This window comes from Malurus melanocephalus, unplaced genomic scaffold, assembly GCF_030028575.1.
Source record: "Malurus melanocephalus ecotype Western Australia unplaced genomic scaffold, MMel_1.1 scaffold_28, whole genome shotgun sequence".
NCBI lineage: Eukaryota > Metazoa > Chordata > Aves > Passeriformes > Maluridae > Malurus > Malurus melanocephalus.
The window spans coordinates 2,673,677-2,701,083 of NW_026623260.1; the positions used below are offsets into that span (position 1 = coordinate 2,673,677).

Sequence of the window (27,407 nt, forward strand, 5' to 3'; positions counted from 1 at the left end):
ACCTCTGCACATGAAAGGAAGAAGGGCAGAATATAAGCATTTACAGTTCTGCCAGTCCCTGTGGACACCAGCTGTTAAATGGTGTTTGGAAACATCTATCCAGCTGGAACTGGGAAAGCCACAGAGGACTCGGGACAGACCCATCTCTGGCTGCCAACRCAACTGCTCTCTTCATCCTGCCCTGGCTCTGCTGGGTCTGGACAAGCAAAGCTGTGTTCCTGCTGCAGAGCCAAGTGGTCTGGGCAGCCAGCCACCACAGGCAGCTCCAACCACACAGGCTGCTCAGCCCTTCAGTGTAGCTGCTCACCATCACAGTTTCCTTGCTCTCCTGTATCACACCACTCCCATTTTCCATGGAACTGTCTACAAGTTAATTCTCCTCTGCACCTGCACTCCATCRGCATCCACCACTCACACTAAAGGCATCTATGTCCTGCACCCAGGATACTGTCACTTCTTTTTAATTGCACGTGGCTATCCAGAATGAAGTTTGAGTTAACTCCTGCTRTGATAGGCAAGAAAGTATCTATTGCAGAGACACTATACTCAACAGATGCAGCAGAACTTGAGTAGAGTCCAAGCATATTAGCTAACATCAGCTCACATTCACAACCATCTGACCCCCATGTCTGAAGTGTCTCTGGAGGTCCATGGGTACAACATGCTGCCATGCCTCCTTAAATTCAGCAAGACTGTGGGACTGAGTCACTATACTTCTTGAAGGAGTTTGCTTTGGTCTGTAGCATACTTACTGGCCTGTAAAGATAGGTTTGCTCCTAACTCTGTAAGGAGGACTTCAGCCTGGATATGAAAACCAGCTACCCACCTTGCTTACTGCCCGTGAGGAGGCAGCTCTTCTTTCAGCCAGCAGTGTGGGTAACGGTGAGAGCATCCCAGTTCCTGGGGTCTTGGGGCAGCATGAAGGGCCCAGGCTGTCAGGCAGTAAYTCATGGGAGGTAGAAGAGCCCAGACAGCAGGCCTGTTTCCTGTATTATGGTACTGAAGGTGTTCACAGCCCACTAGAACCATTCATAACAGTGAGAACATTTCCTAAATGCAGAACTCCAGGCCAAAGACACCTCTTCTCAGGCTCTCCTACCTCACTCAGTTTTATTTCGAAATTAACACATATACTACACCATTTAAATCTTTTTCCAGTACCTTCCCACACATTTCCCTCATTTGCTAGGTGCTGTCAGAACTGTTTTGATGCTGGCATTGTCACATTACTCATGCTGCAGCAAGGAGGCTGTGGCAATGCTTCTGCATGGATCTGCCACAGCTTCATCAAAAGAGAGCAATCAGGTGAATGTTTCCCATTCCTCTGGAGACCATTCTGGTGAGGTCAAAGGAAACTGCAGATACACACCCTCAGCTATGCTCATTATTGGAACCAAGCAACAAACCTCACCTGAAGTGTTGCACTCTTCATTCATCCAAGGGAGAAATCAAAAGCTGTTCAAGATCTCTAATAGCAATACAATAAAATGAAGACTGATTATGGGAGAAGAGGAAAAAGGCTTATTTTGACTTTTAGCAATACCCCGTTGTTCATATTGAACTGAAAACACTATACACTTCACACTAATCTAAATGCCCACATTGAAAGGTTTTGTGCAGTATCTACAAATTTCTCAGGGAAAAGTAGACATTATCATTTTTCCCAAACTACAAAAGCTGGCTCCAGGAATACCTGGCACATTAGGTTCCAAAGATATGAGCTGAAATAACACTACAATAAGCAAATTCCTCCAAGGTCACTTGGTGTATCAGTAACAAAAATCCCTGAGCTAAAGTAGAAGAATCTCCTTTCCCCAACTGCCAGTTCAGCAGGTCTTAACCAGCACTGTGAAATTCAAGAGTCACACCAAAGTAAAGAACAGAGCTATCTGAGACTGCACCCAGCTAAGATTTTCTGATGACTCTTCTTCTGGCACTCTCASCTACAAAAGGAACCTAAGGCAACTGAGTTCTTGCTGTAGATGTCTCAGCTCTGTGTTTCAATGAGGAGAGATCTCTGGTTCCATCTCAGGTTTAGCTAAACAGCCAAGCCRGACTGAGTCCTTAAATAACAGAACTCCACTTAGGACTCGGAAAGACACCTGAGAACTCACAAGAGAAGCATTAAGGAGTAAATATTAGAAAAGAATAATGCTAATAGAAAAATTAGAAGCATGATGAGAATTTCCAAGTTTGATTGCTTTAGTTTTTAAATTAGTTTACAGATTGTCTTTTTTTTAAATTGGATTTATTTCTTGAGGAAACTGAAAAAAACATACAGGCTACCAGAGTCTTGATTTCACCAAGTTTCATTAAAAAACAAGCACAACTGCAGACATGTCAGACAACAGGAGCCCAGTTAAAGAATGGAAGAACAGAGATGCATTGGAAGCCTTAGAATATGTGACTATGCTCCTCAAACAGTGCCGAATCAATTCAACCCAGCTTTAAACATCAGGAAGAGAGAAGGAGCAAGGAGAATGGGTCCTACCACTGACAGTACTGCCTCTGATCATCTGAGAGGTCTGCTGCTAAAMAAGAGGTCTCCTAGAAGTCCAGCCATAGGCAGGAACATTACTGCAATCAGGTGCTCTACAAAGAATATAGTCACCTTTGAAAATCTTATGAAAAGTTATCACTGATTTGAGAAGCTCATCCTGAATTAAGGGCAAGCCACTATTTGTTTATACAAAAAAATGCTTCTCRTGGGTCCAACCTGAACCAGTCACAGATGGAAGCTTCATGAAAAGTGAAGTAAAGATGTCTACTGCCTGCAGTGCCACATGCAGAGGACCTAACAAAGGKCCACCAGAGCTCCTGTGGGGCACATTGAGCATGGTTTTGTACTGAATATATTTAAGAAATACCTGACTAGCTGATAATCTGGCAGCACCTCACTCTCACTGGAATGATGCTGTAAAAGGGATAAACACACTTGCAAAAAAAACCCCAAAATCACTGGAGAAAATTATCAGACATGATTTAAGTCTAGGTAATGGAAAGCCTTTTGAGACAGCTGCTCTGTACAGAGCTTTTATTGCTATCTGTTACACTTCAAGCCATAAACCAAATTGCTTTTGCAAAGTCAAAGAATAAAGACCCCTCAAATATCAGGGTCACCAATTTTAAGGTCACAGAGAGAAGCCAAAATGCAGTTTAGTCCCTGCAGTAGGTAACAGTGTACTCACACTTGAATAATGCAGCATAAGAACTGACAGAAAAATTGGGAAGGCCCTTTGTCTCAGAGTGCAGGACAGCAGCAGTTTCCAACACTGTGCAGTCAAGAGCACATCTGGCACCGGCAGAAAACATGTAAAAAACAGGTAACAAAGCTCCTGTTCCAGATCAAATATTATCCATAAGAGCTCTTGAAAGTCACTTAATACTGTTAGAGGTGAGTGGCAAAACCTGCTGCAGGTGAACAACAGAATATYCTGAGATGGAAAAGACACATAAAGATCAATAAAATCCAACACTTGGCCCTGCACAGGACAACTCCAAGCACCAACCCCAAGAACAACACCAYGCCAAACAAATCCAGCTGTTTCCTACTAGATCACCATTTTAGGATGAAGCTGTTGAGCCAGGTGTTTGCTGCACAGGTAGCATGTGGCACCTAAAAGGTGATATGGCAGTTTGGGGAGAAAGCCTGAATGAAGGCACCTTTTCTTTGGAGGCAGAGGGGCAGATTGACACAAAGAGTATGTTTTTCAGTAACACACAGGTAGTGTTCAGCCTAGGAGAAGTTATTACCAAATTAACTCTGACAGAACAGAGGCACGTTTGTTAAGGCCCTGCCAGCTCTTCTCCACGTTTGCTCACAGCACATCACTTCAGAGACTTACATACAAGCTCAGATGTCAAAGTGCAACTTCATTCCTATTGCCTGGACCAGATTAACTGCTGCTACCAGACTCCGGTCTTAACAGATCCTGGTTTTATCAAGTCAACTATCCCATTCATCAGAAAACCATTTAATACCCCGAGACCAGGAGTTTTGGACATGGGAAAAGGAAAAGAAAACCCAAACCAAACCAAAAACCACAAAAGAAAACCAGTATCTGCTTTCAGAATCTGTTTAAGCCTTCCAGTACTGATGAACAAGGCATTCCACCACAAAAATTGGACAGATTACCTTTATGCAAAACAGTGATTGTGCAAATCTTTTCTACTCATATTATCCTCCTGACCCTATAAAAATGTAGGGCTAAGATTTTCTGTATAAAAGTTGCAGTTTATTTCTTTTCTGATCAAGAGTTGTATCACTACTCAATACTACATTTTATTGCTAATCACAAATCGATGCACTGGGATTTCAGAAGGGTTTGGTTTATAGCGTTCCTATGTAACAAAAGGAAAAAAGTTACAAATCCAGACTTTGCAGACACATTGCCATGTCCCTATAGAAGCAGGGATGCATTAGGTCTGTTTCATTAGAAAATTCTCCTCTTGAACAATTTCTGGAGAACACACAAACATGATTTCTCCAGTAGGAAAATTTGCCCCATCATTCCATGCAAAAAGAAGGTGGCCAATCTGCTCCACARCCTAGTATCCCTTTCCCATGGAATGGGAAAGGAACATGTATTTACACTGCTCCTACTGTACTGTGTTAATGCTTAAATTACAAGGAGCAAGTTGGCACATCTTCCAGGTACACCTACTACCCAGCTCAACTCAGCTTCTCCTGGCTGGGGTAGCAAGTTCTTTCCACCACAACATGTGTCCTAATACTCTATAAAAATGCTACGGTAATCTTTGCCAGACAGCAGCTTCAGAAGAGCACTGCACAGCCTTTCAGTAATACACACAGCTCAGTGCATACTTTACCTGTCTCAGATCCAGTATTAGCTGCTGTAAGCAAAAGCCTGCGGACACACGAGAGACAGTGCTGCCCCAGAGGAGGGACTGCACTGCTTCAGATACCGCTGCCCTGTCATCCCCAACACTGTGATGCTTGGATTTCAAGAAGGGAGAGTTAGGACTGTCCCTTCAGTCATATTGCCTTAGAGAAACTCAAAAGAAACTCTTTGGGAGTTGAATGTCTATTGGGAGCTGAACACCTATTTTTAGAAGGCTGCACTGCACAAGGCTCCAGAGAGATTTCAATGGTTCTGAGGCACATACTATTAACAATTAAACTCATGATTAAGTAAGTTAAAAGCACTATCAGAACAAAAATATTAAATGGAAGGTTAAATAATTTGTCCTACAGGATTCAATTTCACATTTCACCTGTTCACACAAGCACCTCCTGTCTGTTCAGATTTGAACAGCCTACAGCTCAACCTCAGAAAGGAGGTGCTGAGAAACAAGAGACTGAAGCTGCTTGCGACAAAAAGATGGATATAAATATAAAAGAGGTTCCATTTCCAGCACCAGTAATACTGCCTGCTCAAGCCCAGGTGTGGTCACCAGGGCGACTCCTAAATTCAGGAACATTACTCAATTAAAACAATAGACCATAGCATCTATTCTGCAGTTGCCAGGATTCCTGGCAGTAACTCCTCAMAGAGTTTTCCACCTGTCAAAATTGTCTCTAAAGAAAAAGCAAGACTGCTCAACAAGATGAAAGCAATATCCCCAAGCTGGCTTATTTGGTGCGGACCCAACTTCAGACCAGCAGGCTGCAGGCATCAGCTTCAGCAAATGGGATCTCTTTCACTATCCAACAGCTGCCTTACAGCTACTGCAGAGCATTAGCTTTTTAGCTTCCTTAAAATATAAAAGAACAAAACCCCAAAAGAAACCCTGGATTCAAAGCATCCAAATATGGCCTGTTGTACTGGAAAGTTTAAATCCTTGGGGGAGGTGGGCATCTTCTTCCTCTGCCACAGGCAGTGTTTACTCCATGATGGCCCGGTACAAGGCAGGTTCAATATAATCTTCACGGTAGCGTGAATTGATCACTCTTTGTCTCTTCCTCTCTTGACTGACCTCCTTCTCTTCAAAGATCTCTGTGAAGCGCATATCTGAAGCTATTGACTAAAAAAAAAAAAAAAAGACAGAATTCATCACCAGAGCACAGACCAAATCCCTGTCTCCACTTCTTCCTGTTGCACATAAGAAAGAACCAAGCCAAGACACTTGGCAACTTCAGCCTTCTTCAAAAACTGACCAAACAGAAAAATATTTAAGAAACTGGATTTACAAATCTGGGGAAAAGTTTAAGTGAATTGTAATTAGAGATCTAAAGAATCTCAAGTTTCAAATGTAACTGAGCATCTAATTTAAAGCAACAAACAGAGTCAGCTGTACCAATTTTCAAGCAGTCTAGTACAATTTCTGCTTTATGTAGCAGGCAAATTCAAACACCTGGTCACAGAATTCAGCTGTAGTAAGTTCTTCCTAAGCCTCTAACATCCTGTGTGCCTGCCAACAGATCTGCATCAGGGTATGCATGTTTGTGCTGTAAAGCAAGTCACCCCAGTGTGCTGTCTCTAACTACATCTTTTGTAGTCAGAAATGCAAAGTGAAGAAACAAGAAGTGTTGGATCTCCATCCTTACTGATAATCAAAATTTAATTGAAGACATCTATGAGCAACCCTTTCTGAAAGTTACCTGTCTGGAACAGGCGTCTGGCAATTGTTAGAGGTCCTTTCCCACCTGAATAATTTTACAGTCTCAGGAAACAGCCAGCTCTTTTGATACATCCCTACTAAGAGCTTCTCAGAACAAAGGGTAAGCGAAGGAGCTTGGCAATTCTTTGCAATGGAAGTAGACAATAGGAACTTAGGAATACAGGTATGAAAGGGCATTAATGTGCACTTCCMATCAGTAACTATGATACAAACTCACACCCCTGCAGGAGAAATTCTCTCCAGAGTGAGACAGAACTTTGCTTTTGGAGCCTGACAACTACTKAGCTTTGCAATGAGTGAGGAGAGCATCAGACTGCAATCTGCTGCTACCATGTGCTCAGACTGTTGTTCAAGCACAAATTAAGTTAAACTAACTTCTTTAGTAGAATTGCACCCCGTTTACCTACCAGCCTTGACTTCACTCTCTTAGGAAGCTCCTCTTCAAGAGTATATACATCATCCCTTTTGACCATCAGCTGTGAACCATCTTCAAATTCCACCTAGAAGAGAACCAGAAGTTGTTCTGTCAGAAGTCTCACAAGTTACAACACTCCCATAGCTACCCAGAACTTGTCTTCTCCCCACAGCGCTCTCTGTGAAATAATCTTCTACCACTTGAAATTTGTAAGATACATTTGCAGCTACACACACTGCAACAGACTTTAATCAAAACCTCAATAATCGCATGACAATAATAACCCAGCAAGTTTTGGAMTATTCTTTTAACACCTTACAAGACAGTCTGGCTGTTCACTTTAATACCGCCTGAATATTCATCCTTTTGTAAGCACAAAAGGCATGGTACACTCTCACTAGAGAAAAGCAAAAATAAGGAACAGTGTCTGATGAAGAACTGCAGACCAGCAGTTTTAAGAAGTGGACACTTTCAAGTAGGTAACCAGATGTACATACAGCTACAAGCAATCACTTCCAGCAAATGTTTCCAGCACCTGTCAGTGATGACATAGTGTTAAAGCATAACTCCCCGATAGCAACACTGTTAACATCATTAGCTTGTTCTGAGTGATGAATTCTCAGACAGCAATTTTATACCTGGTACATCTGGATAGCGTGTGATGCGACAAACTTGGCTCCATAAACTTGTCCATCTGTCCATCTCACCTGCACGACTTCCCCTTCAGCAGGGGGRCCTAACTGAAGACAGTCTCGACTCTGGAATGAAGAGGGAAGATGGGAAGGACAAGGAGGGTAAGCAGCTTCCTTAGGTGAAAATTCAGCAAACTACCAAAGAGTCACACTGAACACCACCCCAACAATTCTCTATTTTMGGGATGCAGAACTAGGCTGAGAGACATCTACTCATGTCATCTCCATTTAAATCTCAACAGTGGTAGAAATGTCAAAGTATTTGATGTAGGAATGGCATTCAAGTATCTGCAAATTTTCCTTCAGACCTACTATTGCTAAGAAGCCAGAGATGAGCTGCACTCCCTGTTAYATCTGCCCCTATGTGGCCTCAGTGAAGTCATTCTCAGGTAACATCCCTAAGGCCCTCCTGCAGCACTACAGGACCCAGGGAACAATTASCAGATCCCGTGGTGTGTCTGCTCTACAGCAGCAAGAACTGACTCATACCATGTGTCCCATACCAGACCCCACTGCACAACATACCACAATGTCCTCTGGGTACAGGTTATCACTGAAGGAGCCATCATCAAAGTTGACTTCGTAGAAAGTCTCCTTTGCAAGGCTGACCACTTCACACTGATAGAAGCGACCATTCTTGTGCTTGCTGATGACTATCTGTCCAGGGGACAGATCCTGGAGTGCAGCCTTAGCTCGCTGAGAAGAGAAAAATCACATTTTATACARTGACTCAATAAAGAATGTGTTAAAGACCATGGCTCCAGTGCTGGCAGATAACAAAGCAAAACATTGCAGTTCAGATGAGTCACTCAAGACATCAACGGCAGCATTTCTAGGGAAGTTCTGCCTCCAGAATTTTACATGCCTGAAGTCTAATCTGTTATGTGTTGCTGTCCTTCACTTAACAAATTAGATTCTCATTCTTCAGGGAGATGGAAGGCCTTTTTAGAAAACACTGTCTAATAGACTGTTGTGGTTTTGGTTAAAAAGGCTACAAGGGAACTTTAGAAACCAATCAATCATTTAAATGTGAAATTCTTTGACCACTCATGCAGACTGCTGAAGCAATGGCACTAAATCCTGCATTTAAAGTATCACATCATAAACCCCACTACAATTTCTCGTTACAACAGCCACAGGAGGGATGTGATACTTTCAGTCATTGTCTGTACCGAAGTACAATAGAGGACCTAAGATCAGAGTAGCAGCAAGGCTGATATCAGAATCCAARATGAACATTGAAGTTTCAAGAGAATGACACAATCTAAAAACTTTTCAGTCCCTCCAACACACAGCAGCTCAAATCCTGGGAATAACACATCTACTCACCTCTGCCTGAGATGGAGTCTTATGCCTGAAGCAGGTAATGAAGACAACAAATGGCCAGTCATCAGGCTGCATCATGACTCCTGCTGCTTGGGCACAGCTGACATGAAAGGATGTGGGACACCGACCGTGTGAGCACTGTACACAGCAACCTGCRATTCTCTTTCTCCTTTTCTTGCAGAAGATGCATTTCTGTGGACAGGAAACTGGAGGTTATTGGTTGGCACTAGCTTTTATCCCACACCAAGGACTAACTGGTCTAGCTATAATACCTTATTATATAATAGCTGTGCCATTTAGCCCCTTTGAAAACAATTGCTTTCTGACTAAACAGAAGCAGGTAGCTACCAGTTCTAGCTTATGACACAACAATAATTCATAGAAGTAAAAGTAATGCAATAGAGGAAAAATGTAAATTAARTATCTACCAGCTCAACATGCACAAAACATGCAACCCAAGGATGCCAGCAAGAGATGTTAGATTAAATCAGCCTGCAATGCTCCAACTCAATAGGGCCTTTCAGCACTTAACTAAAAACTTACATAAATACAAGCAACAAGCAACAAGATTAGAATAATGGGAAATGACCACAGAAGTAACAGTTAAAATTCTCTCACTATTACTCATTCGGGCCTGCTGGGCTGTTGTAGGAAAAGAATGTTATCTGCAATGCATATGCAAAGCAGAGTCATTTTCCCCTAAACACTGAGCTGTTAAAAGACTTAAGTACAGTTGCTTTTCTGMTGAAGACCTTTGCCCATTACAGGAATGCCTCATATCCTGAAACATCTCAGTGCTTGAGAGCAGTCAACAAAGCAAGTTAAATACTAGGAACTAGATAAAAAACAAGCACAACAAACTATAACCATTGCACCACTGTATAAATGTCATTTGCCACATACTGAAAACCGTGCCCCTTTTGTGGCTTTTCATATGAATAAACATAGACTAGAACCGAGGAAAAGATTTTAAAATGGCAAGAGGGACAACTGCCATCTCCTATACGCAGAATTGAGCAGATTATATAGTTTAGTCTGGAGAGATGACTTGGGTTTGAAGGGATAAGCAAAGCCCCTCAGATTCTAAATGGACAGAGACACCACCGATGCAGCACAGGTGATCTTTACCAGTCTGAAACGTTGCAGGGGGATTTTGCCAACATCGACGGGACTCCGCTCTGCAATGTTCACGAATTTTGCCTCCAGTACAGCCACAGCACACATTACATGAACCCACCTGTCAGGTTAGAAGAGAGGAAAAAGAAAATTATATTGCATAAGGCCAACAGAGGATGCTCTGGGATATAAGTAAATACAGTTCTGTTGAAATYTGCCATATAAACCACTATAAATAACCTCTGAGAACTATCAGTTCTATCCTACTATTGAACTATCCTACTGCTACTAACAGGTCACATGTAGGGAAAACCCAAGACTTCTTCATACTTAAAATCTACTATCAACAGGCTTAACAGGAGAGCACTTTAGTGACTGCATACCTGCATGATAAAAGGCTGCCTAGCCAAGTTTCAGTTATTTCATGGTGCTACAAATCTGCCCCACTGCTATTTTGCATCAARTAACTTCAGATGATCCATCACACCCAAAGGACACAGGACAGGCAGTTGTATGCACATTTTACTGTAGAGGTACCTTGAATTTCAATATTGTACTATTTAAAACTATGGTTGCCCTTGGTCATCACTGTAACCACAAATTAGATGGAAAAAACAAAATCCTCTGTAGAAAAGGTACAAAGAGATGGTATTTCATTTGGAACCTTATTTTTATATGGTAGGTTGTACCTCTGCACATTACAGCTCTGCACTATTAAATGCAAAGCTGTCATAAGAAAAAACGAGCTAAGCACTACCCAAAGAATAAGAATTACTTCGTGAGAACACAATGAACAAAGCATGAAGGGTGGTATTGTCACTTTGTTACACTAAATGCAAACAGTTTACCAGCTTACCCTCATRTACTTAGGAACTGAGCTTCTCCCTGAAACCAAAAATTCTGAAACACTCACTTGTCATCATTGGCTCTCTGCAGTGCTCCTCCTCGTAAAGAACACAAACAGCAGTCCTGRAGTAAAGAAGAATAAGTATTAGTTGGAAGAGTGAAGTCCAGTGCACCACATTTGCTGCAGAACTTCCACCTGAAAATGCACACCCAGAAGAAGAAAATGAGTTTGCAGTCAGGAGAGAGCTAACTTTTACTAGCCTCAGACCCTCAGCTCTCAAACGCTGCTGCCCTTAGGGCAACAAATACAGACTCCAAGTCTGTTGAAAGCAAGCAGACCTACTACTGAAGAGTAAATTTGTTTGTTATGGGTTCCTTTTACACCTGCAACACCCCATATCCTTTGGGGGTGTGTAAAAGAATCTGGAACCAACATGAGGAAATAAAAATCAAAAGGCTGACCCATTCTACTGATCAAGAATCTATAYAGCTGTTTGAGGGAATCCCATTTGTCTTGCTTTCTTTTCATGTGCCTAGTTATTAACACAGTTACTTTCTGGCTTAGAAATAGTAGCTACCATAAATTCAGACAGACAATAGAGCTATTCCCAGATTCATGTGGAACATCTTCCCTCTGACTCAAGTGAGCTCAGCAGCTTTGCAGCAGTTAAAAGACTATCATTATGRTTTAAAAGGACTAAAATACAAGAGAGTGGTTCCTACACATTCTCTAAATTGCCTTCTTTTTACAGGATAATTAAAAAGCCCAACACCCACAACATTATAGGAATTAACTCTGCAGCCAACTTCCCAGAGGTACCAGACACCATCTGTGAAAAATTTTACCTCTTCTAAGGCATTTTCTGTACACCGGGAGCACATCCAATCTGCAGTGGCCTTGTCAGGGGATACACCATAACAACCTAAAACAGATATATCTCATTTCAGAGCTTATTTAAACCCAAACCGTTCCCCTTGGGCCCAGAAGTAAAGCASAAATTAAAAGCAATGAAGCCCAGCATGATGCTGTGTATTTGAAATCACCCATGCAGCCAATTGCCCATTCCACAGGCCAGCATCCCAGAATATATTTCTCTGGTAAGGGCTGAAGTTGGTCTACATTAAATCAACTGGCAGAGGCCTGCTAWGATGTGCAGCTCAGCGCAGAGAACAGCAGAGCTCAGGGTAACATCTGGATGCACTCACTCGCATGAACACAGACATGGCAGTTCTTGCAGGTGATGAGTACRCTGGTTCCATCTTCCTCCAGGTAGGGAGTTGAAAGGTTGAGGTCAGTGCTGCAGCCAGTTGCAGTAAAGCACATTTCAGGAATCAGGGGYTTAGTTCGGATCTTCCCATCCGCAGCAGCTGGAGTTAGTCCAGAGTTTTGACTGCTGCCTTCACATTCTGCCTGGATAGGGAATTTATGTTTTACAAATAAAATAGTCTCACATCATCTTTACTCACATGTTATTTCATCTATATATCCAGTATTAAGATGAAGGTGCTGAAAAATTATAGAGTTGGTAGGTTAGGTGAAATTGTAGTTCATAAAATCCTTAGCTGCTGTGGCTTCAGATCGCAATTATTTTCTACCCAAATACTAAATGGAAAGTCTGAATTGCATCCTGCTAATGAGCAACAAGATACATATCAAATTGCATCTCTTCTGGCAGAGAAGATGGAATACCAAGCCCACCTCACACTCTACAGGTAACACCTCTTCTGCATCTTCCCCCTGTAACACAGAGGATCATAACACTGCTATCATCAGTGCACACTTAGTTTACCTCAGTATGGGAGGATTACCAACACACAAAAGATACCTACTACAATCCCCATTATTTTTTCCCAGTATAGTTCTGAACAAGTCTAATGGGCTTTAAAACTAATTTGTTCCTGGAAAATAAACAGACTGAAAATGCAGTTTCCCACATAAACTCAGAAGACTTTCAGGCTGATCTTTTGTAATTATTTCTATTAAACCAATATCAAATGAAACAGCTATGACATGCAAAATTTACAGGGGCATGTTTCCATTCAAGCTACTCTTCTGGTCAGCTAAACAAAAATTAATCTTTTTCTTTGCAAAAATGTTTAAACCATCTTTTGTACCTCATAGGCCATCACAGAAGTAGCTTGCCTAATCTTTTCAAATTACTGTTAGCAGAAATTGCAGTAGCAGTAACTGTCCCTCCTACAGTGCATGAAAAGGTAGGGAAAAAAAGTCCATGTAATGCTCACAGTTGGAAGGAAATGGACATGTTTTCAACAAGTCCTGTTTAGTCTAACTCTAAAACTCACTGATTTAAACTTACATTGTGTGTCAAGCAAAAGACCAAACAACTRAGGGAAATCTATAATAAAGTTGAAGAAAATATGACTCTTTCACCCCCCAAGCAGCTAGATACTTTTCTTCTTCCCAAAGGAAAAGTGAATATTTATCTGGCATTTTGTGCCAATTTTTTATTTAAATGGGAAATTGAAGTGAGTTTCCAGACTTGCTATAGACTTTCTGAAGTTGGAACAAAGACTAACCACAGCTCAAATCTTGGAAGAATTTCTGCTTCATTGGCTGGTGTAGAAAGTAATTTGAAAACATTCAGCTGAGAGTTTTCTGCCAACAGTAACTTAAAAAAACAAGCTAACAGAACTTCAACGGTCCTCAAATCGTTAACTTTATACCCTTCAGGACCAGTGAAATCCTCAAGTACCACACAGTTCCTAACCAGAATTTCCATYCCTAAGAACTTACTCTCAGGTAGAAATAGCAAGATCTAACAGAAACKATGATCTATGGCATATGATATATAAACCTTCAACAAAAATGTGAGGTCTCTATTTCCAAAACTGATGAACATTGTTCTAGTGCCACTACAATCATACAGTGATCACAAATGAATCAAATATGTTTAGTGTATGGGAAGGGTCACACTATCTCCAAATTGCAGGTCAAACATGTAGACAGCTATAAAAGCTACCTCAAAATTATTTATCTTCGGCATATCCCAAAATTCAATGTGGGACTCCTGCGTTTAGTCAACACAACAAGGGAATTCTGTGTCCTATCACACACTACTCTCATGGATGCACTGTAAGACAAGACAGTTTTCAATCTATACCATCTACAAACACAATCCTAAATCCTTGAAAGTAAAACGTTTTCTTCCTCAAAGACCATGTGCTATGAGAGGACCTAAAGGGACTTAAAAGTGTTKTTTTAAAAACACTTTAGAAGTGAAGAAGTCAGTCTGGAAAGAGAACTGGGAATTTATAGTCAGCTCCAGCAACATTTAAGCTCCATTCTGTGGTTTGAGCAAAAGCCACAAAACACAAAAGCTTCTGCTGAACAGCTGAGCGAGCCCCTGGGAAGCTACAGGCATCCACCACAGGTGTGAGGATATTCACCTATTTGTGCCCTCTTGGAACAATTCCTTGGGAAGACTGAGGCATTGATACCGCTTTTATTAACTGTCAATATGCAAACGCACATTTTTGAAACCATGTATCACAGCAGCTCCTACTCTGTATCTCTGTGATAGCATGCAGTCTTGGTTTCATACCTGATAGGCCTGGAAGAGCATACAGACAGCACAGAATGGGGACTGCTGGGCCATAGTGCGATTGTATTCTTTTTCAGCCTCAAAGTTTGGTGGTCGATTCTGCCACAGCTGGCTCAGTGGCTTGGCCCATGCTTCTGTCTCCTCAGCCTCCTCCTCAGGAGTTAGCTGCTCTGATGACTCTGTGATAAGAAAGTATTCACTCAGTGATTATGTGCCCTTTTACAGATACTCTTCTTGTAAAATAAGGTGAGAAGATATGAATGGAGATGAAAGAAAAGACTGCAAAAAAAAAAAAAAAGCAGACTGACAGAAGGGTGATGGAAGCCAGTCTCCTTTTTAAGAGGCTTCTACTAGTCAAGAAACAGTGCAGACACAAGACAGGCTTAGTGTATGAGATCAGAACCAACTCCAAACTCCATCAGCATCAAAACTAAAGCTGTCAGCTAAAGAATTTGGTGTTAGGGTTTTTTTTTTAACCATGAATATTTACATCAATGTCTGGAATGCCCTAAGGCAGACTGGCTTGATTTTCCCTTCCAAAGAAAAGTGCAGGAAACAAAGACAACACCATTTGAGAGAAAAGTTCCATGATGCAATGAGATAAGCACTTTGTCTAGGAGGCAAAGGTGTCCCTTGCTGACTCTCGCTTATCACCAGTTACTTACTAGATTATCCCACACTGCCACAGAAGCTGAGACCCTCTCTATAATTTCCCAGAGAGCATAAGGCTTCACTTACCATCATCACTGATGCAGTCTTTCACCAGGAGTGGGTGATGGCGTGGAAGTTTGCTCAATGGCTGGCGACGACCCTTGGAYTTCTTACTCTCCTTCACTGAGCTTACATACTCCTTTCCCACCTGGACCAGGAGAAGCAATTCAGCAGTCGTTAGCATGTGTTCTTTTGACATCATTTTTGAAGGAATTTAAAGAAACTTCTTCAAAATGCACACATGCTTCCACACTTTTACTTCCAACTAAGTAACTTCAGCTCTAAATTGTTTTTCAAAGAACTCTGAGCACTTCTATGAAAAACCAGACAGAGCTGTACTAGCTCTGTTGAGTCAGTAGAATGGACACTTTTCACAGGKCCCAGTGTAGCTTTTCATGCAAGTCTGTTTATTTAGAGAACTGTGTAAAAGTATCAAAGAAAGAGAAGTTGGATGGTTCARCATAAAAGAGTCATTGTAAGAAGTCTCATGAATACTGGAGAAGCCTCAGTTTGTGTTCCACTTAAAACATTCCAAAATTAAAAGTAAAAAAACTAATAAACCAGAAACAATACATAGCTCATAAACATCTYGAACTAAAAGGCTTATTTTAAATGAAGGACACTTTCACCCTTTCTGCTTATTGCTTGCGTTGATGTCTTACCAGACAGACTGGAAGAAGGAGATTGCAACAGCTATTTCCTCCTCCCTCAGCCACATACAAAAACAAGTGACACACTGACAAAATTACTACTAACCTGACAAGMAGGGCAATAAAGGCAATGATTTTAACAGCCCAGGAAGTCTCTCACTAGATAAGAACCTACCTTTTAAAAAAATCTGTTATTCTTTCAAAAGCAGAAGTAAATCTTGGATTAAATGGGTCTYACATATATTTAAATACCTTCTTTTCATAAAAGAAGTGAGAAGAAACCAAAACAATCATCACCTCTGATCTCTTACACAGAGTTGGATACAAGGCTTCTAAGAAATAYTGAAATGGAAATTACCATTCCCAGTTACTGTCTAATGGAAAATTTGTTTCCAAATACACCACTGGGGAAAACAATCCACACCCATTCAGAATTTCACCCCTTCCYTGCACAGAGAGGACATCAGCATSTGCAACAGAATGATCTTTAGTTTAAAMAAYCATGACAACTCTCTCAGTTTCAGCTTCATTATCAAGAGATTTGGCTGTTTGCTGTTCTTTTGYGTAATTCTTGACTGCTTAGGATACMATCATTACTGGCCTCCCATTCTCTAAAMACATTTAAAGAGGAAAACAAAACAYTGGAAAGACACTAACAGAAAAGATTCTAACTCTTCTCTTAGGCTGTTTAATAAAACATTCGTTGGCAGTTTTTAAAMATTCAGTTTCACATTCTCCCAACCAATATTTTAGTTTCTTCTCTTTTAAAAGGACACAGAGATGTACTCACGTATGCAATTTTAGATTAAAAGTGCCTCACCACATCAATGTGCTTGCAATAAAGGCTGGAACAAAGTAGATGCATTTTAGGTACAGACAGGTGTCCCTTACTACAAAAGGACCTCAACTGGTTTGTAACACTCCCATGTCARTAACACCAAGCACAGGCGATCTCCTTGCTTTCTAGAAGGGCTAAGTGTATAAGGCTTTCAACTGAATGCTTGTGTCTTTAGCAAAACCCGAGCTGCAATCTGCTATGCAAACACCAATGGGACAAAATGGTCATCTGCACAGATAGGAAGTTTTGTCACAGCAAACCCYTGACCATGGAATGTAACCCTCCAGCTTTCAGTTCTTGTGCAGTTCATACCTCTGTCAGTTCTTGCTCATTCAGGCTGGAGGAGGCACTGGCTTTCTTCCCTGAAGTCTGCTCACTGTCGGATCCGCTGGCATCCCCCTTAGCGTAGCTGTGGACTGTGAACACCCCGGCTGGCCCAGGAAGAGTTCGTTTTGCCAACAGATCAGACGATTCAGAGTCTGAAGAATAGGCAGGCGAGCTGGACTGAACACTGGATGTTGCACTCTGCTTTGAAGCTRGCAACACTGAAGTGGAATTTGAAGCATGTGAAATGGAGAGATCCAGTACAGCTGCTTCTTGTTCTTCCTCCTCAAGCTTCACAGTTTTCAATTCTTCAAATTTGGCTGAGTCCATGCGATCTGGAAGAAGGGAGATACTGATTTTTTCTAAACTCTGGGCAGAAAGAGAACATTTGTGCAATTATTTGCACAAAGCCAAAGAGAAAAGCAATATAAAAAAGCAACAGAACCTCATGTAAAGAGTATATCATTAATTCAAACACCTATAAAGTCATAGGTGGCTCARTGAGAGAATAAAAGCATCTGCTCATTGCCTCTCCCATCACAAGAACTAGGGTATATCAAACAAAACTAGCAGACAAGGAGTTCAAAATAAACAGAGACAATTCTTTATACAGACATGTATGTAGTTAAAACAGCCCARCTACTGGCCACATGTTGCTGTGGGTAAGAGGTTACAAACGTTCATGGGAGACTTAGAAAAAAAATAAAAACCCACAAACCAAAAGATTATTAACTACAAGCCACAAAGGGCTGGAAAACAAAATACAAGAGGGGACGTCACACATGTTTTCCCTGTTCCTGTGTTGTTCCATAGCCCCTTGCTCCTCCCCTAATAGCARGGATAACTAACCCATTACAAGCCACATGAATTTTCTCCAGCCTACTTATTACAAAATTACAAGTAACACACCTATAAAGCATACCAGACCCACAGTACCAGGAAGCGTGCATATATTTTACTAAGCAATTCCTATAAACAGGTCACATTGCTCAAGAGATACAAAGGAGCTTAGACTACTCAGGCATCCCTTGTATTTCTGTATGCAGGCAGGCAAAAGAAAAAGAGTAAAAATCAAAAGCTAGAATATGGTCTTATAACAGCAAATTTCTGAGGGGCTAGCAATGGCTCAGACAAACTAGTGCCTGCTTTTTTGGAGATGAAGGCATCCTACCAACGATCATACAAAAAAGAGCCCCAGACAAACACACAGTTACCTGGAAGTTTGAGCCTTTGTTCACCTTGTTGCACAGGTTCACTCTCACGAGGCTCTGTCATGTCTGCTTCATACTGTGTGGAGCTCAACTCCTCCTTAGGGAAGGCCTCACTCTCACTCACCTCCTGAGGCACTTCCAGGCAGACCCTGTGCCTTTTTGTTCCTATGCGGTGCTTGGGGACGCTGCAGAAGACAAATCCSTATGTCAGGTTAGCAAACACGTAAAATGTGTAGAATTTCTGTGTGAAGGCATAAAATAGTTGGTTTAGACCAGTGTTTTATGAGACAGTATCTGGGAAGCCAGATAGTTTCCAAATTATTCTGAAGTGTTTTCTTCACCTTCACAGAGGAAGTCAGTAATCCTTAGAGATGACTTCTCAGCATGTTAATCATGYATGAGGCAGCTATGCTCTATCCAGGTATTCCTTACCTTAAACAAAAAACCCCTTCCTAACAAAACTCMAAAMAAACCAAACCAACAACAAAAAAATCCACCACTAAAGACAGCTTTAGGAACAGTAGCTGGTACTGGMTGAACAAGATTTAACTGCAAAATGTGAGATGATTAGCCTGTCGACCGTCAGCAACTAGGAATTGCACACCCATGTCTCAGCTTGCAGCACTGATTGCACCAGAATTTGCTAGCAAGTACTGTCCCATGATCTCAAAACACCCCCTTTCTCTTCTGGYCTGTCAGTGCACGGTGAACACTGCCCATCCAGGCTTTGGAGGCCTGTCCCAAGATGAAGAACTACATCCMAGCTGGTGTGTTTCCTGCCTACCACAGACTATTAATGTGGACTTAAATTAAGCGTAAACCCTGTTCCCAGGAAAAAAAAAATATTGCTAACTCTGACTGTTGCTCTATCAGAATGGCAAACACTGAACTGCAACTGGGTTCAAATCCTAATAATCCAAYAGAAAAGCAAAGGACTATATAAAGCAGTACCTTTTTGTCTCATCCCCATCCACCTCCTCTTTACACATCTCTTCTGTTTCCATCTCCTCAGCACACTGTTTCCCATTCTTGACTTTTTGCATGAGATCCCCTTTAAGGAACTCTGCCGCCTCTGGGGTCGGAAGAGCATGGTCAATGACAGTCACGTCYTTCCCAGCTTTCCAAAGCTTGTAACGATCTGGCTGGTACTTCCTCACAAACACATCCATGGAGATCTTTACCATGTCCTTTCGACACGAGCACTGAAGTCACAGAAAATACAGAAGTAAGGCCAAATACCYGACAGCTCTACTCTGCATTTCTCCAGCATTTTCAGGAGTTTAAGGAACAAAATCCCACACACATGTAACTGAGCCTCAGAACTCTCGAGGCTCTTTCCCAGGAAATCAGAAGGGTATATATKAGATTAATAAAAACGGCAGAAAAGCCAGCAAAAAATACAAAGCACAAAACCAGGTATTATCACAACAACTAGGGAAGAAAGCYCACCAGTCTATTTACAGAGCTGCTGGTAGAAGCTGTTTTAAAATGAGCTCATACAGAAATAGGCAGCAGAACCAGAGTATACTGAAAAAAATCAGAGCCACACAAACTCCAGGTTTGCCCACAACAGCAGAGGCTCCCCTCWTCCAGGCATGGTTACAACTAGTGCTTCAAAGCATTCATTTCAATGTAGCTTCTGAAAACACAACCCTTGTTCATGAGGCACCTCTACAGGGATATAACACTATTCCGTCTAAAGGTTCAGCCAAGATACTTATTTTAATAAGTCATTTAATACAATCAAAGTTGTATTCCAGGCTAAACAGACAATAAATAATGGGTTAAAATACTGGAGAAAAATACTGGCAAGTTCTGCCCACCAAACATACTCTTTCATTTCTGGAAAGGCAACCAGTCCACTATTTTGCATCGAATCCTCACTTGAGATGCGCAAACTTACAAAAAAGTTACAAGTTACAAACCTATCCATGGTTGACACAAGGACATGAAGGASGTTGCCTGGATGTTGCTACTTTGTGACAAAGCAAACATCCAATCTTAAAAGCCCTGAAACCAGTCCCTCAGAACAAACCATGGGGGTTTAATGATGGCAACAGACCACTCACCAGCACGGACTGCTTCCCATACTCTATCCACCGAAGAGTAGCAAAGTTGGTAGATTCAGCACAGTTAAAGCCGTGGTTAAAGCCAGCATGATAGCTATAAGGAAAGGTTATCATGAACTCTCCAGCCTCCTGTGTCACCTAGAAGATAATTGAGACATCACAGTGTTATTCAAACTTTAAGAATGTACTTGTGAATATGATTAAACGGAGATCCCATACCCCTCTGCAGTGCACCTAAAAACCCCACTCACACATGGTGGCTGGAGCTCCCTGTTGCAATGGCCAGACTTGAGACTGGCCTTCACTATGTGCTACTTATGTTAAGTATCTGTTTACTGAAAARTCATTCTCAACTTTAGTATTTTTACTAAAACACAACACAAACGGTCAAAATAGCACAGAAATGGTTATACAGACAAAATATTCTGTATCCAGCTATAGGAAGTTCATAAAGATCTGTATCAGCTACATATTTGGCTGAACAGTCTCTAAGGTTGAGTAAATTTCTATCCACATAGAACTTGAAAATTTATAGCTGTCTCATTTTGCTTTACATATTAAAGTGCAATTCTTAGTCAGCCTTTCACTGCTGCTCTTCAACATTTCCCCACTGTAAAGGTTTATGATGACATAACCCTTCAGCTGCCCTGGCAGATGAGACAAYATTTCTGAATAAGAACTCAAAGACTAGAGTTTTAGTATCTCTGTGTGGGAGGGGGAATGGATAAAGTAATTAAAAAAAATAACAGGGAACAACCTTATTTTCTATTGAGGAAGCATATTGCAACAAACAAAATTAGCAGGGGCAAGTTTGAAACAAAAAAAGAACCATCTCACTTCACTGCATACACATCTAAACAGTGAAGTGAATCTAACAGAGGAGGTAGTGCTTAGTTTTAAGTTAAAATAAAATTTAAAAAAAAAAAACAACCAAACACAAAAAGCCAAGCTTTTGTTTTTAGGAGCCCTTGACAAATTTTTCTGTCCCACTCTTTCAGACCCCAACTGCCAGATAAATGGAAGTACAACAGGAAAGGATTGCCTTACACCCTGCCTGTTTCTCTTTTACTCTCTAAGCATCTGCTAYTGGCTGCTGTCAGAAACAAGACAAGGCTGCAGGAACCTCTTGATCAAGCTGGTATAACCACGATTACTTTTCTACACCTTATCAAATGGAATTCCATATTTCTTCAGAATTGATGGAGAGATGAGAGTCATCTTGTGACGGAGAAATGCTTCACAGCTTTGGGCACTTCCTGGGAAAAAACCTGTTTAAAGGAAGAGAAGGAGATATATTACCATTGTGCTGCAAACTACATTTATTTTTCAACAGCTTTTATGAAAAATTACTCTTTAAACACTTTTCTGCTAGAAGTATGGACCACCTTATTTGAAATGTGCTAGTCTGCATGCTGAAGAAAAATGACAACTCCCCAAGATTTATCTTTTAACAGCTGCCAGTTTGAAAAAAAACGTAAGAAAGACCTCAAATAAAAGGATCCTCTCTTGGCCATAACCTTCCAGTTTTAATAATCAATAGCTAAGGATTTTCTCATTAAAGGGTAGACAGATAACATGTTCATCATTTGTAACGTGACATTTCTCTTGTGTATATCTTATAAGCAAACACTCAGAAGTAATTTAATCTATATTCTAAAAGGCAAATTATCAGTTCAGTCATGCCAGCCTGTGCTCTCTAAAAGGGCTGAAACCCAGTGCAGCTGTCCATCCAATCTTTTGAAAAAGGCACAATATGAATCGCCTGATTACCTTTTGCAAGTCTCTCCAGCCGTTTCCCGTGCTCTGGAGGGATAGAGTACCTGAAGATGTAAGAACAAGTCTGTTAAGTTCAAGTGACATCAACAAAACCTCAAAGTTTGACTGGAAATCATAATTAGGCATCAAGGTGTGAATTACTTATAAAAAATAATCCTCTATCTCAMAATTGTCTTTTTTTAAGTTTGATGTAGAGCTAAAAATCTTCATTGAAGACTTCTACCTTTGTATCCCAAGAAAAATMAAGACCCAAAAGCTGACCGTTTCTTTCAACAGCTTTTGCTCAAGCAGTCAAGGAAGTAAAAATTCTATACATAATAAGCAGATGTGTGCAACAAAACATGAATTGTAATGAGAAAGGAAGAGCACTTCTTGAACTGTCTCAGTTCACAGCTCTGCAATCTCAGTATACTCAGTGCAAGGAGRAACACAGGGCAGGGAGAAGGATTCACCTCTTTCAGTTGCTCAGACCAAAATGGGACTAAGTCAGACACCACATCCTTGACACGTGCAGAGCTCATGGAGTGCTCTTTAGGGCTATGTCTCTCTCTGTACACACCTTTTTATGAGTGCCACAAAACTCCTGRCTGGTTTGACTACAGTAAACAAAGCCACCTATTTAGTTTGCTTTCACTCTTGAAGACAGTGCCAAATTCTTGATGGAATCCTTGCTAAATAAATCAAAGATACCAGCAAAGCTCACTTCTTCCAAGTACTACTATAAAAGAGGCAATGGCCAAATAGTTCAACAGACTGATCTGTTCTGTTTCATGTTTCCCTGCTACTGCCACTGCAAGAGGTTGTTCATGGGTCACATTGTGCTAGCTTTTTTTCTTCAAAGTTGTATTAAAAGGCAGCCAAAAATACTAGTTTCCAACAAAAGTGCCATGGAAACAATTGTTGAAGTTGCTTGAAAAATTAATTTGTGAACAGAAAGGCATGATTCACTCTTAAAATGCAACCCATGCTACAGAGAAATCTGGGAGTCTCCCCTAAAAAGAATTAGAAAAGCTCAGACACTGGAAAAAYGACCCAGTGACATCCACTAGCCTGATGTTTAGATCTATGATAAACAGCTATAGCTCAAAGTCTGTTAAAAACTGCCTGTTTCCTCAGTGCCTGCGTGACTGTATCTCYGCATGGGTATTTTAAAGTCTCAGGAAGTGGTAAGAAAGTTTGCCAAGYTTTGCCCTACCACAGCAGAGCAAATCCATGCTATACTGTAATTCAGAAGAACTCTTTATAGCAAGACAGCAAACAGACCCTTACAGAAGGTAAACAAAGACATTCTACTGAGGACATACACTGCTTTGCAGTTTCTTACAGGTTTCTAGTGTTTTTGTCATCAGATAGAACTGCATTGCAAGACTGGAGAAATTTAATTATTTTAGTCAACTATACTTCATGACTTTGACTCCAATATTTTATGGTATTGCTTTTCTACATCTAGAACRTTCCCTAGAAAATCTTACCATGACTTGGGCTCCCCAAAATGCAAGTAATTAATACTGTAGAGATCCATGTCTTCGGTGTGCCAAGCAAAGGAAGTTTTCCACATGCCAAAATACAGGTAAGGAGTATTCACTCCTTCAATGGTTATGCCACTTTCATTCTCCACAATATCCAATATTGTGTTCAATCTGCCAATATTCCACGCATCTACATGCTGCAAAACACAAGCCTCATGTCAAACAAGGATTACAAAGAACAAAACCACACAGYTGAGATGACAGTTCCAAAAGCTAACAGACACTTGTGAGACAGCACATCACAGAGTAACACAGCTCCAGCTGTTAGTTCACCTAAACCCCAAGTTTTGCATRGTGTATAGTTTGCATAGTAATTGCTTACTGGCCTAATTGCTTACTGGCCTTTAAGGAGGGAAAAAAAGTTACCAGTCAACATAATGGTTATGAAGGAGAAAACAATCATGAGGCTACAGATGAAGCTAACAGAGCACAGAATAACAGCTAATGTTGACTGAGCTTGAACTGAGGTCTGAACCCTCTTGAACAAAACCACTTTTTGTTCCAAACCCCTTTTAAAAGTAAATCACAGTAACTTAGGAGACAAGCAAGCAGAATCCAAGCTCTTTTGACATTTATCATCCTACCACCTAACGGCTACAGAGCTGTCCCACAAAAATACTTGTACCAGTGGATACCAAAGCAGTATGTATCAACTTGCAACTCTCACACGCRTTTCAGAACAAAGCAATGCTTGGGCAATAGTGMTTTTTGCTTTCCTGGAGGGCTAGCAAAGGTCCCTTAGAATGCTACCTCTGTCAGCCACCTATTTCAGATGCTGGAACTACGCTAAGACTATGATTAACTCTTTCCCAAAGGTAAGAGCCACATTAGTATTTATGGAATGCACTATACCAGGATAACTGTAACCTGAAAACCAGGAAGGTTTCCTTACCTTGTCATAGAGCGTGCCGTTAACGTCAGCCCCGTAGATGGGGGCRTTGAACGTAAGGTTCTTCCAGTATTTTCGTTCAAGGTCCTCAAAGTCTGTGTAGCGGGGTGTGCAGTACCTGAAAAAAACATGAAAAGATACTGAAGACTTTGATATCTGACAAGCCTGAACCAAAGTATTCCTCAACTGAAAGAATGGAAAGCTACAATAAAAATACCTAATGCATGTATGCTATCAGCGAGATCCCTAAACTGCCAGAAAGGCACTGAGAGCAGCCACGGCTCTCTTCCTGTGACACTTGGGAACGGAAGTATCAGGAAGAAAATGACTTTCCCCATTTCTCAATTTACTTTCATTTTTACTTTGTGCACTTTTCCGGAGTCAGAACAGTTTCACCTTCTAAGCTGCAGCTACTTAGAAGCAGCAAYGCAGTCAAAACCAGAAATGATATAAAGAACAACTTACTAAACAAAACAAACAWACAAACCMAAAGTTTTCTGCCACTGTGAAACTACCAAACCATGGTCAAACATGCTCAGTTTAYCAGTAAAATACCTGSTCTTGATGCCCATTCCCTGCAAACTATATACTGGACTATGTGCAGCACTGAGGGATCAAATTTAGACTTAATACCTATTTAATGTGTGTCTATAGACAGACATTCCAGACAATTACACATATAAGACAATAATCTCCATAAAATTATTCTATTAAACAGAACTCTAAAACAACTGATCTGTACCGCTTTTGAAAGATAAAACAAGCTTTGATGGAYTGACTGYARCTACCAAYTCCAAYGTTATTTMCGAGTAGTTAYTGCAAAAGCTATTTYGCTTCAACTTCTTTTCAAGTGATCTTTTCTCCATCTCCTTGTTTTATTTCRCRAACATTCCTTTTTCCACTASTCARTAAGTATTCCAACAGTCTAGCTACTGGGAACTCACAGACAGGAGTGCACATTTCAACCAGAAAGTTCTGCTGCCATTAGACATCATCTTGCAGTGCAGGACACAAAGGTTCCCATGCACACAGCCCGTTGTACAAGCAACCTCATATACCCAGGGCATGACCCCAGGCCATACCGAGGACCTGGCCTCTGTGGGAAGTTGTGGATGCCCCATTCCTAGATGGCCTGCTTGGATGGGGCCCTGGGTAGCCTAGTCTTGAGGAAAGTGTCCCTGCCTCTGACAGGGTGGGGAACCAGATGATCTTTCATGCCCCTTCCAACCCAAACCATTCCATAACTATGTGCCCGGGACCGGCCATACTTGTCACTGTTGGCGATCCTGCGGAACTCGCGGACCGTCATGGCCTTCTTCTGGATGTTGTACTGCGTGAAAAGCCCGGACTGGCCCGTCACCACCTGCTGGATGGGCGCGGGGATGACGAGCTCGTCGATGTCATCGTAGCACTGCCGCGGCTTCCATTCCTTAGGCGGCACGATCTGCGGGGACACAYGGGCCGGGAGCGGCGGCCGCGGCCGGGGACAGCGTCAAACTCGGGGAACTCGGGCCGAGCCCCGGCCGGGGCGCGCCCGCCCCACCGGCGCCGCGGCGTAAACAAAGGGCGGAGGCGGCCGGTGCGCGGCCCGGGGCCGGCGGYGCGGCCTCCGCCCGGGGGGAGAGGGAGTGTCGCACCTTGGCCAGCCCGGCGCGGTGGGCGCCCTGCGACTCCACGTAGGCGATGTAGCGGCTGAAGTCGCGGAACTCGTCCATGGTGGGRCGGAAGGTCATGATGCGCTGCCCGGGGTTGAGGCTCTCCAGGTCCGAGGCCATGATGCCGGGCCGGCCCTGCGCGGAGGAGGCGGGGGTGTCTGGGCGGGGGGCGGGACACCGCGCAAGCCCCGCCCACCCCGCCCGCCGGCCAATCGCCGCGGGGTCCGCACCGGCCCTGCCTCCTCATTGGCGGGCGACGCGTGCCCGTCAGGCCCCCACGGCTCGCTCTCCCTCTCACGGCAGAGAACGCCACCGACTCACCCCCCCTCCCGCCCGGCCCGGCCGGGCCCGCCGCGGGGGYACCCGAGTCCCCGCCCGCCGTGCTCACGTCGGCACCCCGTTCCGCTACTCCGCGCCTCCSTTCGTCCCCGAACCTACGTCCGATCGCCGTATCCCTCCGCACTACGCGCCCAAAGAGTCCTGCGAACCGCCGACGCCACCGCAGCCGCTCCGCTCCGCCCGAGCCCCGCCCTGTCGCCCCGCCCCTTCCCTCCGCCGCCGCAGCCAATCGCCGCCCGCTTCCCTCTTCGTAGCCAATAGGAATTCGCCGGCAGGCCGGGGCGGGCCAGCGAATCAGGAGGCCGGGCGCGGGGCGGTTGCTAGGCAGGCGGCGGGCGGGACCGGGCAGTCGCTAGGGGGCGTTCAGAATTGGGGCCTCACCGGGGTGCCCACAGCCCGCGCAGGCACTGTGGGGGCGCCGCCGMTCCCGCTCGCATCCCACCCGGATCCTTTCCGCATCCCTCTGTATCCCGCCCCCTCCCGTTCCCGAACCCCGGGCAGTCTCGCCGGGTGCAGGTGATCCCGGTCCAGCGGGCGCTCAGCGCGAGGTGGGAGCGCTGCGCACTAACCCCGGGTGCGTGGGTGCTGCAGTGAGCRGGTGAGTTTCGGGCGCGGAGCGGTGACACACGGTAGGCATCTGCCAACCGAGCACAAGAACCCCGCTAATTATACTCCTACAGTTTCCGTGTGTAAACAAAGCCGGAGTAGAATTTGATACTTTGCAAACGCTTGGCAGCGAACGCAGACTGGGGCTGGTCCGGCASCAGGCCCGGCCCGCGCCAGGCGCTTGGCCAGCGCAGCCCGGTCATGTAGAAAAGTGGAAAAGTGCCGCCGTAAACAGCGGATGTTGCCAATAATCCGCGACCGTTGTGTCAA

At 42.9% G+C, this 27,407-nt stretch overlaps 1 protein-coding gene across 1 annotated transcript; it reads right to left on the reverse strand.

The window, feature by feature from the left end:
• Positions 1 to 771: 771 nt before the first annotated feature.
• KDM4A (lysine demethylase 4A) lies at positions 772 to 26,720 on the reverse strand. Its single transcript, XM_057390646.1, has 22 exons — positions 26,631 to 26,720; positions 26,175 to 26,327; positions 25,806 to 25,981; positions 24,541 to 24,655; positions 23,592 to 23,785; positions 22,114 to 22,163; positions 21,508 to 21,611; positions 20,344 to 20,481; positions 19,226 to 19,476; positions 18,278 to 18,459; positions 17,052 to 17,398; positions 15,279 to 15,399; positions 14,541 to 14,719; positions 12,184 to 12,388; positions 11,824 to 11,900; positions 11,045 to 11,100; positions 10,144 to 10,252; positions 9,019 to 9,207; positions 8,215 to 8,385; positions 7,636 to 7,755; positions 6,990 to 7,082; positions 772 to 5,985 (listed from the first exon to the last, which is right to left on the reverse strand). Exons 2-22 carry the CDS (start codon positions 26,310 to 26,312, stop codon positions 5,845 to 5,847), a joined length of 3,156 nt encoding a protein of 1,051 aa, XP_057246629.1. The 5' UTR covers positions 26,313 to 26,327; positions 26,631 to 26,720; the 3' UTR covers positions 772 to 5,844.
• Between the last annotated feature and the right edge of the window lie 687 nt (positions 26,721 to 27,407).